At 46.5% G+C, this 13773-nt stretch overlaps 1 protein-coding gene across 1 annotated transcript in view; it reads right to left on the bottom strand.

The window, feature by feature from the left end:
* LOC144164224 (regucalcin-like) overlaps window positions 1–11437 on the bottom strand; it is a 42188-nt gene extending 30751 nt beyond the window's left edge. Inside the window, exon 1 of the mRNA XM_077694766.1 lies at window positions 11257–11437. Within this exon, the coding sequence (XP_077550892.1) occupies window positions 11257–11437 (181 nt within the window). The remainder of the gene's footprint in view (window positions 1–11256) is intronic.
* Window positions 11438–13773: the final 2336 nt, after the last annotated feature.

Raw genomic sequence — 13773 nt, 5'->3', positions numbered from 1 at the left:
CTGTTGCTGCTTTATTTCTTAAACGAAACGCCGCCAGGGGCTATAGTAGCGCGGGCCACTGCAGGCTACGGTTTTCTGCAGTTGATGTAGTATTTCATTTGCTATCGCAAAAACCAAGCATCCATGAATTTTTAATAAGCGAACACTGTAAATATCACTTGTGTATTAATTTTTGTGTCTTATATTTGCGTAACGTCTTGTCTTTGGTCAACAATGTTGACAAGTATGAACATTGACACCGGACTCAGACGTCTAGATTTGGCTATGGCTATACAAGACTATTGCGCAGCTCCTGTTTCACTTCGACCGGATGGCTGAATCGAGTAACAGATACAGAGACATACATACAGAAAGACCAACATATCTGTGTTTATGTTGCCCAAGAAAGACTATCGTCTTTAAAATGTACAGCCCTTACAACTGTGAAGATGCAAGTCCGGCAAAGCAATTGTTTTAATTTTTTGGTAGTAATGCGCCTAGGCTACACCTAGGCTATGAGGCGCGCCGTAGTGAAGGGCTGTGGAATAATTTTTGTCCCCATGGGATCTTTAACGTGCGCCGAAATCCCGACACGGGGCCTTTTCATTTTTAGCCCTGAATCTGAAAAGCAGCCTCCACGTCCAGGGTGGAACCCCTGTTCTTGGTGTCAGCAGCAGAACGCCTTAGCCACTGAGCCACCGCGGTTATTTTAAATGCAGAGCATTTCAGTAACTCACGATGTCACCCGCGTTGGCGTCCGTAGTCCGCACCGCACCCCTCCCTACTATATAAAAAAAAATAAATACTTTTAAATGCAGAGCATTTCAGTAACTCACGATGTCACCCGCGTTGGCGTCCGTAGTCCGCACCGCAGCCCTCCCTACTATATAAAAAAAATACTATCCGGCGCCAGGTTTCGATCCCTCGACCATGCGGGCGGAACGCAATGTACACGTCGCTCTACCGACTGCGCCACAAAGCCGACACAAATAGGGAGGCTACGACGCGCCCTATATCCTTGACTCATTCAAATTACTGCTGACGAGCGCTGTCTCGTTAGCAGTTGCCACAAGTGCAACAACATTAACGTAACGCAAACTACTTAACGTCGTGCGGGGCCCCCGTGAATGCTCTGCATTTGATCGTGCCCCTCGCGAGGGGGATGTTGACGCTACCTCTTGCAGAGACTGAGTGCAACCGCCGAGAACAAGATCCCACGAGTTGAGCGCGCGCTGTGGACTGGTTGCGCCATCTGTCATATGCGACGCGAACTACTATCAAGGCAGTGCGGAAAACGAACGCGCGAAATACAAACCGGGCTGTGAGGAGAAAGGGGAAATAAACTTTCTTTTTTTCTTTAGTGCCTGCTTAGGCAGAACACAACTGATTGGCTACAAAAAACGCCTGAATACATCAACATTCCTTCAAAGAAACAAACTCCTCACTACTCCTCAAAAACCGGCAACCACTCAGCGGTTCTGCCTCAGTGCGAAACACATCTTGCAGATACACTACACCTTCAATGAAAGTCTCCCGCACAGACCCCGGTGTCACATCAGCATGACTCTTAATTATTCTTGTTTTCCAGGTACTATGGATGCTGAAAACAAACTAGCAAGTCATATGGTACATCCTCATCATTTCGTACTGGAAGAGAAAGATTACATGGGGTGTTTCTTTCCATTCCTTTTTGAGTGTTTTATGTAAGATATTCCAACAAAACACAGGGTCCCAGAATTCAATAAATGCACGGTCAATAGCTTCTGGTACCTCTTGTAGTCTACGGTTCGTGGTCCATGGCAAAAACATGCCCTTTCCCGCTAACCAAGTTGCAACTGGCAGAGTGTTCCTGTTAAGCGTAAAGAAAAAAATTGCGACCACCTTTTCAATTGAGATGCCCAGACGGAGGAAACAGCGGATCTGGTGGTCTTCACTAGCTCTAACTTGGCTTTGCTTAGGCCTCCCATGTTCGTAGGAGGAAGATGGTTAAAAGGAAAAGCTTTGTTTAGGCATACCGATTTGACTCAAAGTTTACAGTCCACGCTCCTCAAGTCCAAAATACAAGCTGCCAAAGTCCGATCGAATCCAAAGTCTGAACACAACGCGCGTGCTACGAAACCAAAGAAAATGCTTTCCGCCCCGAAGGCGATGACAGCGCATTCAGATCGACACCAGTTTTGTAAACCAATAACACCCAGTTGCGGCTCCCTCCACGGGAAGCACTTTAAATGCAGAGCGTTTCAGTAACTCACGATGTCACCCGCGTTGGCGTCCGTAGTCCGCTCCGCAGCCCTCCTACTATATAAAAAAAATAGTATCCGGCGCCAGGTTTCGATCCCTCGACCCTGCGGGCGGAACGCAATGTACACGTCGCTCTACCGACTGCGCCACAAAGCCGACACAGATAGGGAGGCTACGACGCGCCTTATATCCTTGACTCATTCAAATTACTGCTGACGAGCGCTCTCTCGTCAGCAGTTGCCACAAGTGCAACAACATTAACGTAACGCAAACTACTTAACATCGTGCGCCCCCGGAAATGCTCTGCACTTAATCGTGCCCCTCGCGAGGGGGATGTTGACGCTACCTCTTGCAGAGACTGAGTGCAACCGCCGAGAACAAGATCCCACGAGTTGCGCGCGCGCTGTGGACTGGTTGCGCCATCTGTCAGGTGCGACGCGAACTACTATCAAGGCAGTTCGGAAAACGAACGCGCGAAATACAAACCGGGCTGTGAGAAGAAAGGGGAAGGAAACTTTCTTTTTTTTCCCTGTTACAGGTGGTAACTGTCCTAGGCTATATTCCCCTCTCTGCTTCTCGTCCACCAGCATTCTAATCTTCTTTTCGTCCCCTCGACAGTCTTGAGGTTAACTTTCTCTCTGATACCCTAAATCCTAGGGCTTCTGGAAGCCCAATATTCCCTTCATGTAGATTTGGATGGATACCCTGACATTCTAACACTATGTGCCGCATAGTTGCTGTTTCTTTTCCGCAGACCACGCATACCCCATCATTTTGTGAATACTTCCCCACAAAACTCTTAGTTCGCAGGCAACCTGCTCTAGCCTCAAAAAGCAAAGCACTGCCCTGTGAATTATCGTAGAAATTTTCCTTTCTGATGTTCAATTTCTCAGCCCTGTACATCTCTAACGACGTTTTAGCTTCCATTTTTTCCCTCCATTTATTCGTTTCGATCTGCCTTGCCTCTTCTTTGGTTACCTTGGCTGTTTTGGATTCTCCACTGTTCTTCCGTATTTCATCGTTGGCCTTCTGGTCTTTCTTAACCACTGCGTGTCCACGCTTTTCAAGTATAGATACCTAAAAACCTTAGCTTCTAACCTTCGTTGATCCATTGCCCTCAACCTCATCTCAAAGAAAATTTTACTCTTAGCTTCTCTAACTTCAAACGACGCCCAGCCCATATCTCCCTGAACTGCTTCGTTATTTGTTTTTCCATGCGCGCCTAAGGCCAGACGTCCTACCGTTCTCTTGTTTACTTCAAGGCCTGATAGAACGACTGATTTTAAGCAGAGTACAGCATTAGGAAACGTGAGACCCGGAACCATTACTCCTTTCCACATTCCTCTTACTACTTCATATTTGTTATATCCCCACAGAGCTCTATGCTTCATTATAGCTGCGTTTCGCTTTCCCTTAACCTTATGTTGCTCCTCGTGTGTTCTTAAGTAGTTATCCCCTTCGTTTATCCACACTCCCAAATATTTATATTCCTTCACTCTGGGTAATTCGCCTTGCTGGATAGACACTCCATCAGTGGTAGCGTCATTGAAAACCATTATTTTGTTTCTCAAGGCACGCATTCCCCACGCCTCCTCGTGCTGCTGCTTGCCTCCTCCCACTTTCCCTCACACTTCTTGGGCTAGCATTTTCCCCCTCTCCACTTCACCGAAGATGACAGCTTTTTCCTAACAAACCACACGGAGAGAGCTGAAGCCTAAGCAGCTCCGCCGTGAAAACGTTTCATTGCTGGCTTTATAGCTGTATTTTGTTACACTTCTAAGAACGTGCAGTCCTGACAACTGAGAACACACTAATAGGGAATGCAGAGTCCCGTAGATGCTTATGTAGTTGGTTTTTTGTAGAAGTGTAAAAATATCCAGTAGAAAAACGTGCTTTAAGAAATTAAAAAGAAAGTGTGACTTTACGGAATTATCCGCTTACAGCGGGACAGAAAATATCGCTAGAGTATCCAACAAACTCAGGCAAGTAATTTTCATTCGCACTTGCAGCATTGTGCGAAAAAATGCAGCTCTTTATCCCTCATGAAAAAAAAAACAAAGAAATGGAAGACAACTTGCGTTAAATATAAGAGACACAGCCTAAACCTCCGGCTTTGGCTGCCGTGGCCGGTTTTCTGATGGAGGAGAAAAACAGAAACGCCCGTGTGTTCAAGATTTCTGCGCGCGTTAAATATCCTCAGGTGGTGAAAATTATTACGGAACCCTTTCCCAGGGCACGCCTCATAGCCTGTGAAGCATCGGCGGGTTAAACCCCACAATCAATCAATCAAACCTCAACAATGTACCGCTCGAAGCTGTAACGTCATAGGTTCACATAACCTCGTCGCTGTTATGGTCACTGCATATTGAACAAATAATTAACAATGCCAACCGCATGATTGGATACCTTTGCCGCAACTTTTCATCTGCTCCTCTGTCCCTGAGGACCCTATTGTACACAACTTTGGTAAGATGTAAATTAGAATACGCTGCAACAATATGGGATCCTTGCACTGAAATATTAATCAAATCTCTCGAATTCGTTCAAAGCAACGCTGTACGATTTATTACAGGCAGTTACAGTAGAGAATTCAGTACAACATCCATGAAAAATACCTCGCACTTGCCTCAGCCCCCCCCCATCGCAATCAGTATTTTCGTCTTTGTTTATTTCATGGAATATGCTGTCACAATGCCTACTTGTATTTTATCTTGGTTTTTGCGTCTTCATATGTTTCTGTCCGCATTGATCGCAATCATAAATTTTCAATCATGCCTTTCGAATGAAACCTTGTTCTCAGTCTTTCATTCCTCGCATAGCATGTGACTGGAACCCCCTTCCCGGACCAATCGCCGTCATTGAAAACCATCACCTGTTTAGCATAACTTTAGCTAATATTGTAACTTTCAGAACCACATATACCTGTTATACACTATTTTTGGCTGCATTGTAAGTTGTTTTTTTTTGTGTGTGTGTGCTTGTAACCTACTTCTCTCTGTAACGCTAAAGTAAATGAAATTAAATGACAAACCTCCTGCTTTGAGGGCGCGAAACAAGTTTCCCCGGCTAGTTCACTCCCGGCTAGACGACTAAATAAACACCGCGAATACCCTGCGCAGCGTTTACACATTGACACGTGACGTAGACGATATCTAGAACTTATACGACACCTTCCCGGTCAAAAAAATATGACACGCAGTGGCTCGGGCGAACACGGACAGATGGCTTCCTTGTCACTCGTTTACTTTCCTCCTTACCGCTTCGGGTTCTTCTTCCCAGTACTGCGAATTTTCTCTTGGCGCTGTATATACTTGGGTCGAGCGAGCGAGCTAGGGCGACAAGGCGAGCGCCTAAAGTGCTCTGCGCTTAATAATTAGTGGCCTTCCGATCTGCGAAGGACGAGAACCTGCGAAGCTGGACGCAGTCCACAGTGTGCACGGAAAAAAAAACTGGTTTGTAATTTGCGCTTGAGCATACTTTCTAGCCAATTAACTGAGGGAAACTTGGAATGACCCGAGCTTAATTCTAGCGGACAAACATGCGGCTGTCTGTTTCCCTCCAGCGTCGTTTGTATAACCCACCAACCCAATGCGCTCGACCACTCAGGACACCGGACAGGTTAGATTTGGCCGTTTGAACTCCGCGTTTAAATTTCCCACCAGCCAAACAGACATGTTTCAGGACGGGCTTCAAACATATAGCAGCGTGTAAATGCCCCCCTCCGCCCTCCCCCCTCCCGTCCCTTTACTCCCCACCCGTGCACGCGTAAAGCGGTAACCGCTAATGTGCGCTGGCTTATACCCCTGTCACACGGCAGATCTAATGACATTTACAGCAAATGTCATTCACTCTAAATGTCATTAGTTCGGCGCTACACGAGAATATCGAATGACATTTGAGGCGAATGACATTTAGCGGCTAACTGAGGTCCCGGACCTCAGTTAGTGGCCAAATGAGTAGCCTCTACAGCAGTAGCGCGTCCCTAGACAGGAAAATTCAGTAACAAACCAAAGAATACTGTTTCTGAAACTGTCAGTAAACTTATATTTTCTTTTTTGTATTGTTGTACTAATAAAGAAAGACCAGCAAGTAGTAACAAAAAAGAAAATCTCGTCCCCAGTGCGCGCGCTACCCTAATCCGGATTTTTTGCAGATTTGTCTCAGCTTGTGACGTCTACTGATGTCACCTAAATCGGTGGTTTTCTTGTCTTTATTACAAAAATATTCAATTGTTACGTTTTTTTTAAAGTATTACGTGTGAAAACTATATAGATGCGCTTGAAATGCAATTTTGTGGTTTTACGAGCTCGCTAATCGCAGCTAATCGTCACCGCTATCACACTCAAATGACATTTGTTCCGACGTGTAGACTCGCACGGCCGAGCCGAATGTCATTTACACCTAATGTCATTCAGTTTCAATGACATTAGATTTGCCTTGTGACAGGGGTATTAGAAGTGAAACACACAGTCCACAATAGGGCTCTGAAAGCTCTTTACGCCGAACAAGCAATATGGGATCACGTTGGCGTTACAAGCGGGCAAGTTTATCTTAATGCCGGAGGGATTCGCAGTTACACCATGACCTAGAACCTGAGACGGCCACGGCGGCAGCGGCAGCGGCTTCACGTAGTTCTTGATTTTGATTGATTGATTGATTGATTAATTGATTGATTGACTGATTGATTGATAGATTGAAGGGTTTAACGCACCGACGCTACACAGGTGATGAGGCGCCTCGTAGTGGAGGGCTCCGGATTAATTTTGATTACCTGGACATCTTTGAAGTATCCATGAAGACAAAATAAAAGTTTTTTTTATACGAAAGATTTTGTGTTTTAAGGTCTCCCCAGCGCTTGTCCTGATGCAAACGATGTTGTATTCACTGGAAATTTGATTTATGTTAAAATTTTGATTTTGCAGCTGAAACGTGTGTTTTCGTGGTCTGCAATGACATAACAGGAACCGAATGCTCTGCAGCGGAATGGAAAGCCTTCTTTACCGTTAGTAAACCTAGAGTGCGCCACCATACCGTGGCAAGCCGTTTTCTGCCTCTAGTTTGCTTTTGACCTGTTTGAACCTGGCTCGTTTTTGTTCAGGGAGAAAATAATCGATTCGGGAAGCAGAGTGCTCGCTCGACAAAAATGGTCACGTAAGACAGTGCTGCTTGCGTCAATCGGACAGGTTCGTCTAAAACTACCCCAAAGCTCTGCAGTCCTGTGCAGCTAAACCAAGCATAGTTCACGTAATACCAACAGGATTACGCATCGATACTTCTTTTTACGTGTGATTTCGTAACTTCCACTGTCGGTCCCACCAACATTACTGCTTTAAAAAGAATGTGGCCTAAATTTAAGCGCAAATAGCTCATTCGGCAAGCTTATAAGCTCTGCCTAATTTACGTTTGCTTTTGCCGGCCTCCGGTAGGACATCATTGGTTCTTTTGCGGGAAATGAGCGATTGGCTCGCATGGCCTTTCTATTTTTTCCTAATTGTACAGTATTTGAGCGAAGTTTAACTAAAAGGGGAGTCAGTATGATTCCAACGAGGCAATCGTTTGAATGGAACAAACTTGTGTTTTGTCTTCATGGCTCCTTTAATGTGCGCCAAAATCTCGAATACACGGGTGTTTTTGCTTTTCGCGTCCATCAGTTTTGCGAAGTTCTCGTGCCCATTCGCGCTTCTGTTCGGGTGAACCCTTCTTCAACTACGTGGCCAGCCCAAATTCATTTCTTTTTGTTTATGTGACCTATGATATCTTCTACTCTGCTTTCTTCTCTGATCCAGGAAGCTGGCTTCCCGTCTCTAAGTATTACTCCGATCATTATTCGTTCCACGGGTCGTTGAGCCGACTTAGGTTCACTTTCAAGTTGTTTAGTAAGGATCCAAGTTTCCGCTCCATATGTCCTAGGCCCTAGTGCTTTCTCTAATACAATTTTTGTGCCGAGAAAGTGTGACACGTGGAACGCTACAGGCGGGCCAACGGGATTGCTTGTTGATTCCACATAAAAATGCTTATGCAGATAGATACTTAAAAACATCAACCAATTATTTCTTTGGCCTGGGCGACGAGGAGGCCACTCTCGGGAGAAGCGCGAGATCTGCGGGAAAGGTTCCTAATCTGCGTCTCAGTTCATCCGGAACTTGTTTCGGCGATTCTCCGCTGGGTGTAAAAGAACATGCTAAAGGAAAGCTTCGAAGCCCTGTAGCTTGTCTTCTTTATGCTTATTTGAATTACTACTTTGCCGTCGTGATTCCAAAAGCATCAGGTACTGATCTGAACCAAATTTGTACAAAGAAAAATTCTAGAGCTGTTGGCCGTAAGCACACACGCCTAAGTACTTTCTGAAGGACTGACTTTATACGCACGACGTCGTGTAGTCTGGCGGAAGCCATTATACGCACGACGCGACTATGGCGCCAACGCGTCAGTTGCTGAAAACTGAAAGCGCCCTCATCACACGGGTTGGTGGGTTCCCCAAGCCCCTTGGCGGCTTCGACGGAGGCGGCGTGGCATTCGAAGCTGGGGCACGATTTAGTTGCTTTAGCGATTTCGATCGCGACATTGAGAATTTCAGCTCTGTAACAACGCCTTTTTCGTAGTGAAAGCTACAAAAACAGTGGACGTCGTCCATTCGCGGCTAAGTGTACGACTTGAACGACTAAGAAACTGAAGTACACAAACGCGACAACAGACTCTGACATCACGATAACAGAATCGGACAATAGACGCGGAAATCGCCGTGAGTGTTAATTAATGCGCCCTATTACTTCCGGAACGATCGGTGCAATTTGAGTGTCGCGGTTGCTCGCATGACTGTTATGTTACACGCTGATACTTCTACGCATGCCGTTTTGTTTTTGTCCGGAATAAACTGCTTCTTTCTGTTTCTTGCGTGCGGGCGTCATATCGTCGAGGGGGGTCAGGCTCGCGAACCCTTCGCACATGAAGGAAGTTCCTTCACGACGTATACATAAACCAAGCAGTTCTTGGCGTTCAGTCTTTTAGTGTACGTAAATGGTTAATGACCAAAGCAAACATGAAAGCTGATAGCATTGCTCCACACATGTGGATGTGCTAGAAATGAAATGTCGTGGGTATTCATTTCTAAATGGTGAAAATTGGCTTGTATGTGGTCACTGAAATCCGTTTAAGAATAAAATGAAATGGGGCTGCATCTGACTTCGTTTTTTTAATAATTTGTTGCAACTGAACTTGAACCTGTAACTTTCTTAACGCGCATGAGTAGAACAATTTGCCACATTGTTTAAGTTATCGGTCAACGTAATCCTCCATATACGTGTTAATTCTAAATATAGGACAGGTGCTTCCACCCCGCAGTATTAATTCGGAGGCTGGATAAGAGCACCGCCATCCGTTAGGGTTCGATGCGAGCGCTTCTGAACTGCATTGATTATGCAGATTTTAAGCCGAGATAAAAAATCAGTGAAAATTATAACCTAGGTTATTTTTAGGGAGCTGAACGTTATTTAAGAGCCCCAAATTTCCCATCGGTAATTGGGAATATGGTCGCTCTGTCAAGCACGTAATGTGGCACAGAGCATGTTAAATAAGTCGCATAGCTGCAATCGTAGGTGAAATAAATGCATTATCCGGTTCTATGTCGTGCTTGGCATTCATACCATCAGCTGTGCTTTTTTTTAGGCTGTGTCTAGCGTTCCGTCCAGACGGAACGGCAACTAGTCACTAAAGTTCCGTCCAGAGGAAACACAACTCGCGTTGAGAGCAGTCTTTCTTGATTTTTACCTAACCGGCCAAACCGCTACCGCTCACTGACTAGCCAGAATCACTGATAATTATTAATCATTATTAATAAGTACAGATGATACAGATCCGGACGGATCTCAAAGCCGCCATCCGACGCCCGCTTCACAATATTTCAGCGAGAGCAGTCGGTCTTGATTTTAACCTAACCGGCAAAACCGCTTCCGCTCACTGACTAGCCAGAGTCACTGTTAATTATTAATCACTGGTAATAATTGCAGGAGATCGGGCGTAACTGGCGATGGCTACGTCGGCCTTGGCTCCAGTGAGCGGTAGCGGTTGGGCCACTTGAGTAAAAAACCAAGACCGACTGCTCTCATCGCGTGAATTGCAAAGCGGGCGTGAAGTATATCTATTACAAAACGCTAACCACGACAGCAAAAAAAAAAAAGAAAAGTTATAAGAATCGAACCAGGGACTACAGTGTCCGTAGACAGCGACGTAACCGCTACACCAAATCCCAGGACGACAAATGGCGGCTAATCGGCTGGTTTTGATTTGGCGTTCACTCTGGACGAAACTTTAGCAGTTTTTATCGTTCCGTCTAGACGGAACGCTAGACACTTCCTTTTTTTTATTGCGATACGGAGCGCAAAAGCTAAACGAAAACCCATTTCGAGGAGCATTGTACGGTTGTCATTTGAACTATCGGCTTCGCGACCCGTGGGGCGACGGAAAAGGGCGATAGAGCCGCTTGCAAACAGCGCGGCGCCGGTTGCTTTGGCTGCCGCGTTGGCGCGTCACTCACGTCGTGCGTATAGTGGCTTCCGCCAGACCACACGACGTCGTGCGTATAAAGTCAGTCTTTCTGAAGAGCACGCTCTGCTTTGCGAAACAGTTGGCGCACATGCTTTTTCGCGTATGTCTGCGGACACACGCGACCTGCATCCTGCATCCTCCGGACATGCATCCGTAATAGTAAGAGTCCAATTCTACAAATTACGTTCCTTACACTTTGTCAACTCGTTAGAATGTCGCGATAATTCCAGGAAGGGTTGCGGGAAAAAAGAAGAGAGGATTCAACCGGGAATGACTAACTCTATTATACGTATAAAACGTGGCTTAGTCAAGGGCAGTGCAGGAAACGACCTTGAGCATCGCTTCCCCCTCCCTCCCCCCCCGTCTGTCAGCTCAATTTCAGTTTACCATAATAAGTCGAATCAAGGCGACGGCTATACAGTACAAAGCATACGTTATTTTACTGCACCAAATTAAAGCACTCTGATTACTGCAACAGCGATCACGGCTCACCGAAATGAATCGTGTCGATGTCCTCGTGCGTCTCGGGGTCCAGGCGGCTCACACATCCCGCGTAGCAATCGACGTAGAGGAGCGCCTGCGCCTTCTCGTCCCAGTGCGGCCCCTCTCCGACCTGGCAGCGCCGCTTAGAAGCGACGCGAACTCGTAATCCAGGCGTGGACGACGGCTTCATCGTTTCGCGGCTCCCCAGAGCGGCTGCGGCTGGGCAGTGTGGAGACACTGGGCTTCGGCTAACGCTCTCTGTCTCGCCCCGTCCGCTGCGATCTCCAACGCACTCCGAGCGAGGTCGTCACTTGCCTATCCTTAGCCTCGGTGCTTCAGAGGGACAGCGCGACCATGACGGAGGCCCAGCCGACCCCTCTGGGACCACGGGCTCGAAACGCGGATGAACCTGCCTTCTTTGTTCTCGTCTTCGAAGATGGTGGTAAGGGGTCAGAACATGCTCACTTAACTAGTATACTAAGACGCAATGTTGGGATTTGGCGAATTTAGCAGTCTTAAAAGGCAAGTAAAGCGACAAAATATTATAAATGACTCGAATGGTGGAGAGGTCTGATTTCTCAAGGAACTGTCCAACAGCCTCAAGCAGACACCATAGATAGCTTGGGCTTGGTGGCTTGGATTACGCTAATGGGTCACACTCGATGGGCTGATAATCAGCGATTATTAGAAGGGTTGTATAGACTATTTAACAAAAAAGAGGGCAGTTCCACAGTCGGTGTACAGTATTATCATCGACAGATCAACGGAAGCACTCTGGACAACCTAAAGTACCGTACACTGTGACGCGAAAATATTGTGTCCCGATTGACCGAGCCCAAATCTTGCGAATGCCTGGGCCAGTGGTGAGGGTCCCTTGCCGCTGTGCAACCCTATAAACGCACGTAGTGAGGAGTTCCACATAGTTGTTAAACGGTTGTATAGTTATGGGCCCACAATACAGCTAGGTCACCGTGCTGAGTTCTTGTGCTCGTACTTATCTTCGAGGAAAGACGAGTAGTTTCTGCTCCAGGGCCTTGTGGGGGATATTGGTCCGTCGCTCGTCGCGACTTGGTTATTGGGGTGCAATATACCGTTCCCAGATAGGTTCAACCCGTGCGGCGTATAGGCGTTTCCCAGGTAGCGCAGCCAATTGACACATGACGTCATCTAGGGACAGTTGTTATTATGTCACGTGCTTCTGATAATTTATTTACCCCGTTAAATACCCTCGTTTATAGTTCGGACGCCTCAGTCTGCCCCACCAGAAGAGCTGCACGTATTGGAAACACTCATAAATCTTGAACAATTTTAACGGTTTTATCTGAGCCTGGTGTCGGCTAGCAGTTTTAGCAGGGAAGGGTTTCGGTTTCTTGATGTTTGGGTTCTGTCAAAGAATGTCCATAAAGAAAGAAAACTTCGTAGTGTAGTCCTTCGGTTTTTGGAGCTTGTGAAGACGGGATGCTATCAGAGAGCTCTGTATTTTTTTAATTTTTAGTTATACTTGAGAAATATTGTTTTTTATTACCCGTGAAATCTCTTTATGATGGGTTTGCTTATTAACTGGATTCGGGTAGCATAGCTACGCTTAAGGCAGTTTTAGCTACTGTTTTTCTACGATGGTCTGGGTTTTGCATTATCTATATCCATCTCGGCTCCTTTTATTCAATATTTTACCTCGGTTGTTTTCGCGCCGCATGGGTTTATGTTTAGATTTCTTTAAACGTGGGTGTTTTGTCCACTTTAGGGTGGTTTCTGCTGTCCATTTCGTGCAGAAAATGACTGGCTGAGTTTGCATACGTAAGCATATATGTGCGTTATTTGGTACAATGGCGTTTACTGGGTAATTAAGGTTTGTTTTGCTCTCATTCATTTTACATTGAATGGTTCTTTAGGTGGACTTCTGGTGTGATCGAAGACTTGCTCAGATGAAGGCTGGCTGTGCTCAATAAGACACATATATGCGCGTCCCGCGGCCGAATCTACAGGTGGTATGCAAAACTATAATTAAACGTGTTGATAAGCGGGCACCACGTCTATACAGACGTAAAAGGTATGTTACCACTGTTATTTAAGAAGCGAGAAAAGTTGTTGCAATTCAGCGAGAAAGAGAAACTGGACATTCTGGCCATGCAGGAAACCCAAACGAAAACCCTTAACTACAGAGGTTACGATACCCACATTGCCGAAGGCAAGACCCGCACTGCCATCCTCACCTCGAAGAGCATACCCAGACAGCGCAGGACCATTGGGTCTAACTCAAGCCGATGTACTTTAACCAGTCATTTTCCATCCGGCCTTTTTCCGGCGGGCGTGTACGGCCCATGTCCAAATGTGGGCCTTTTGGCCGTGCACGGCCGTACTACCATGGCTATCCAACGGCCAGTCTGCGACGGCGGTCGAGCGGCTTACGTTCATACGGCCAGATTCCCGCCGGAGGGCCCCGGCCATTCGAAAGCCACCCGTGTGCGGCCGAAGTACGGCCACCAGAGTTCAGCCGAGATGCGCTCGTCTGACTCCAGCCGGACT

This window comes from Haemaphysalis longicornis, unplaced genomic scaffold, assembly GCF_048455015.1.
Source record: "Haemaphysalis longicornis isolate Haplotype H1 unplaced genomic scaffold, Haemaphysalis longicornis Haplotype H1 scaffold_1, whole genome shotgun sequence".
Classification (NCBI taxonomy): Eukaryota; Metazoa; Arthropoda; class Arachnida; order Ixodida; family Ixodidae; genus Haemaphysalis; species Haemaphysalis longicornis.
Note: the sequence above shows the minus strand (reverse complement) of the source record. Positions and strands in the feature narration are given on the sequence as shown.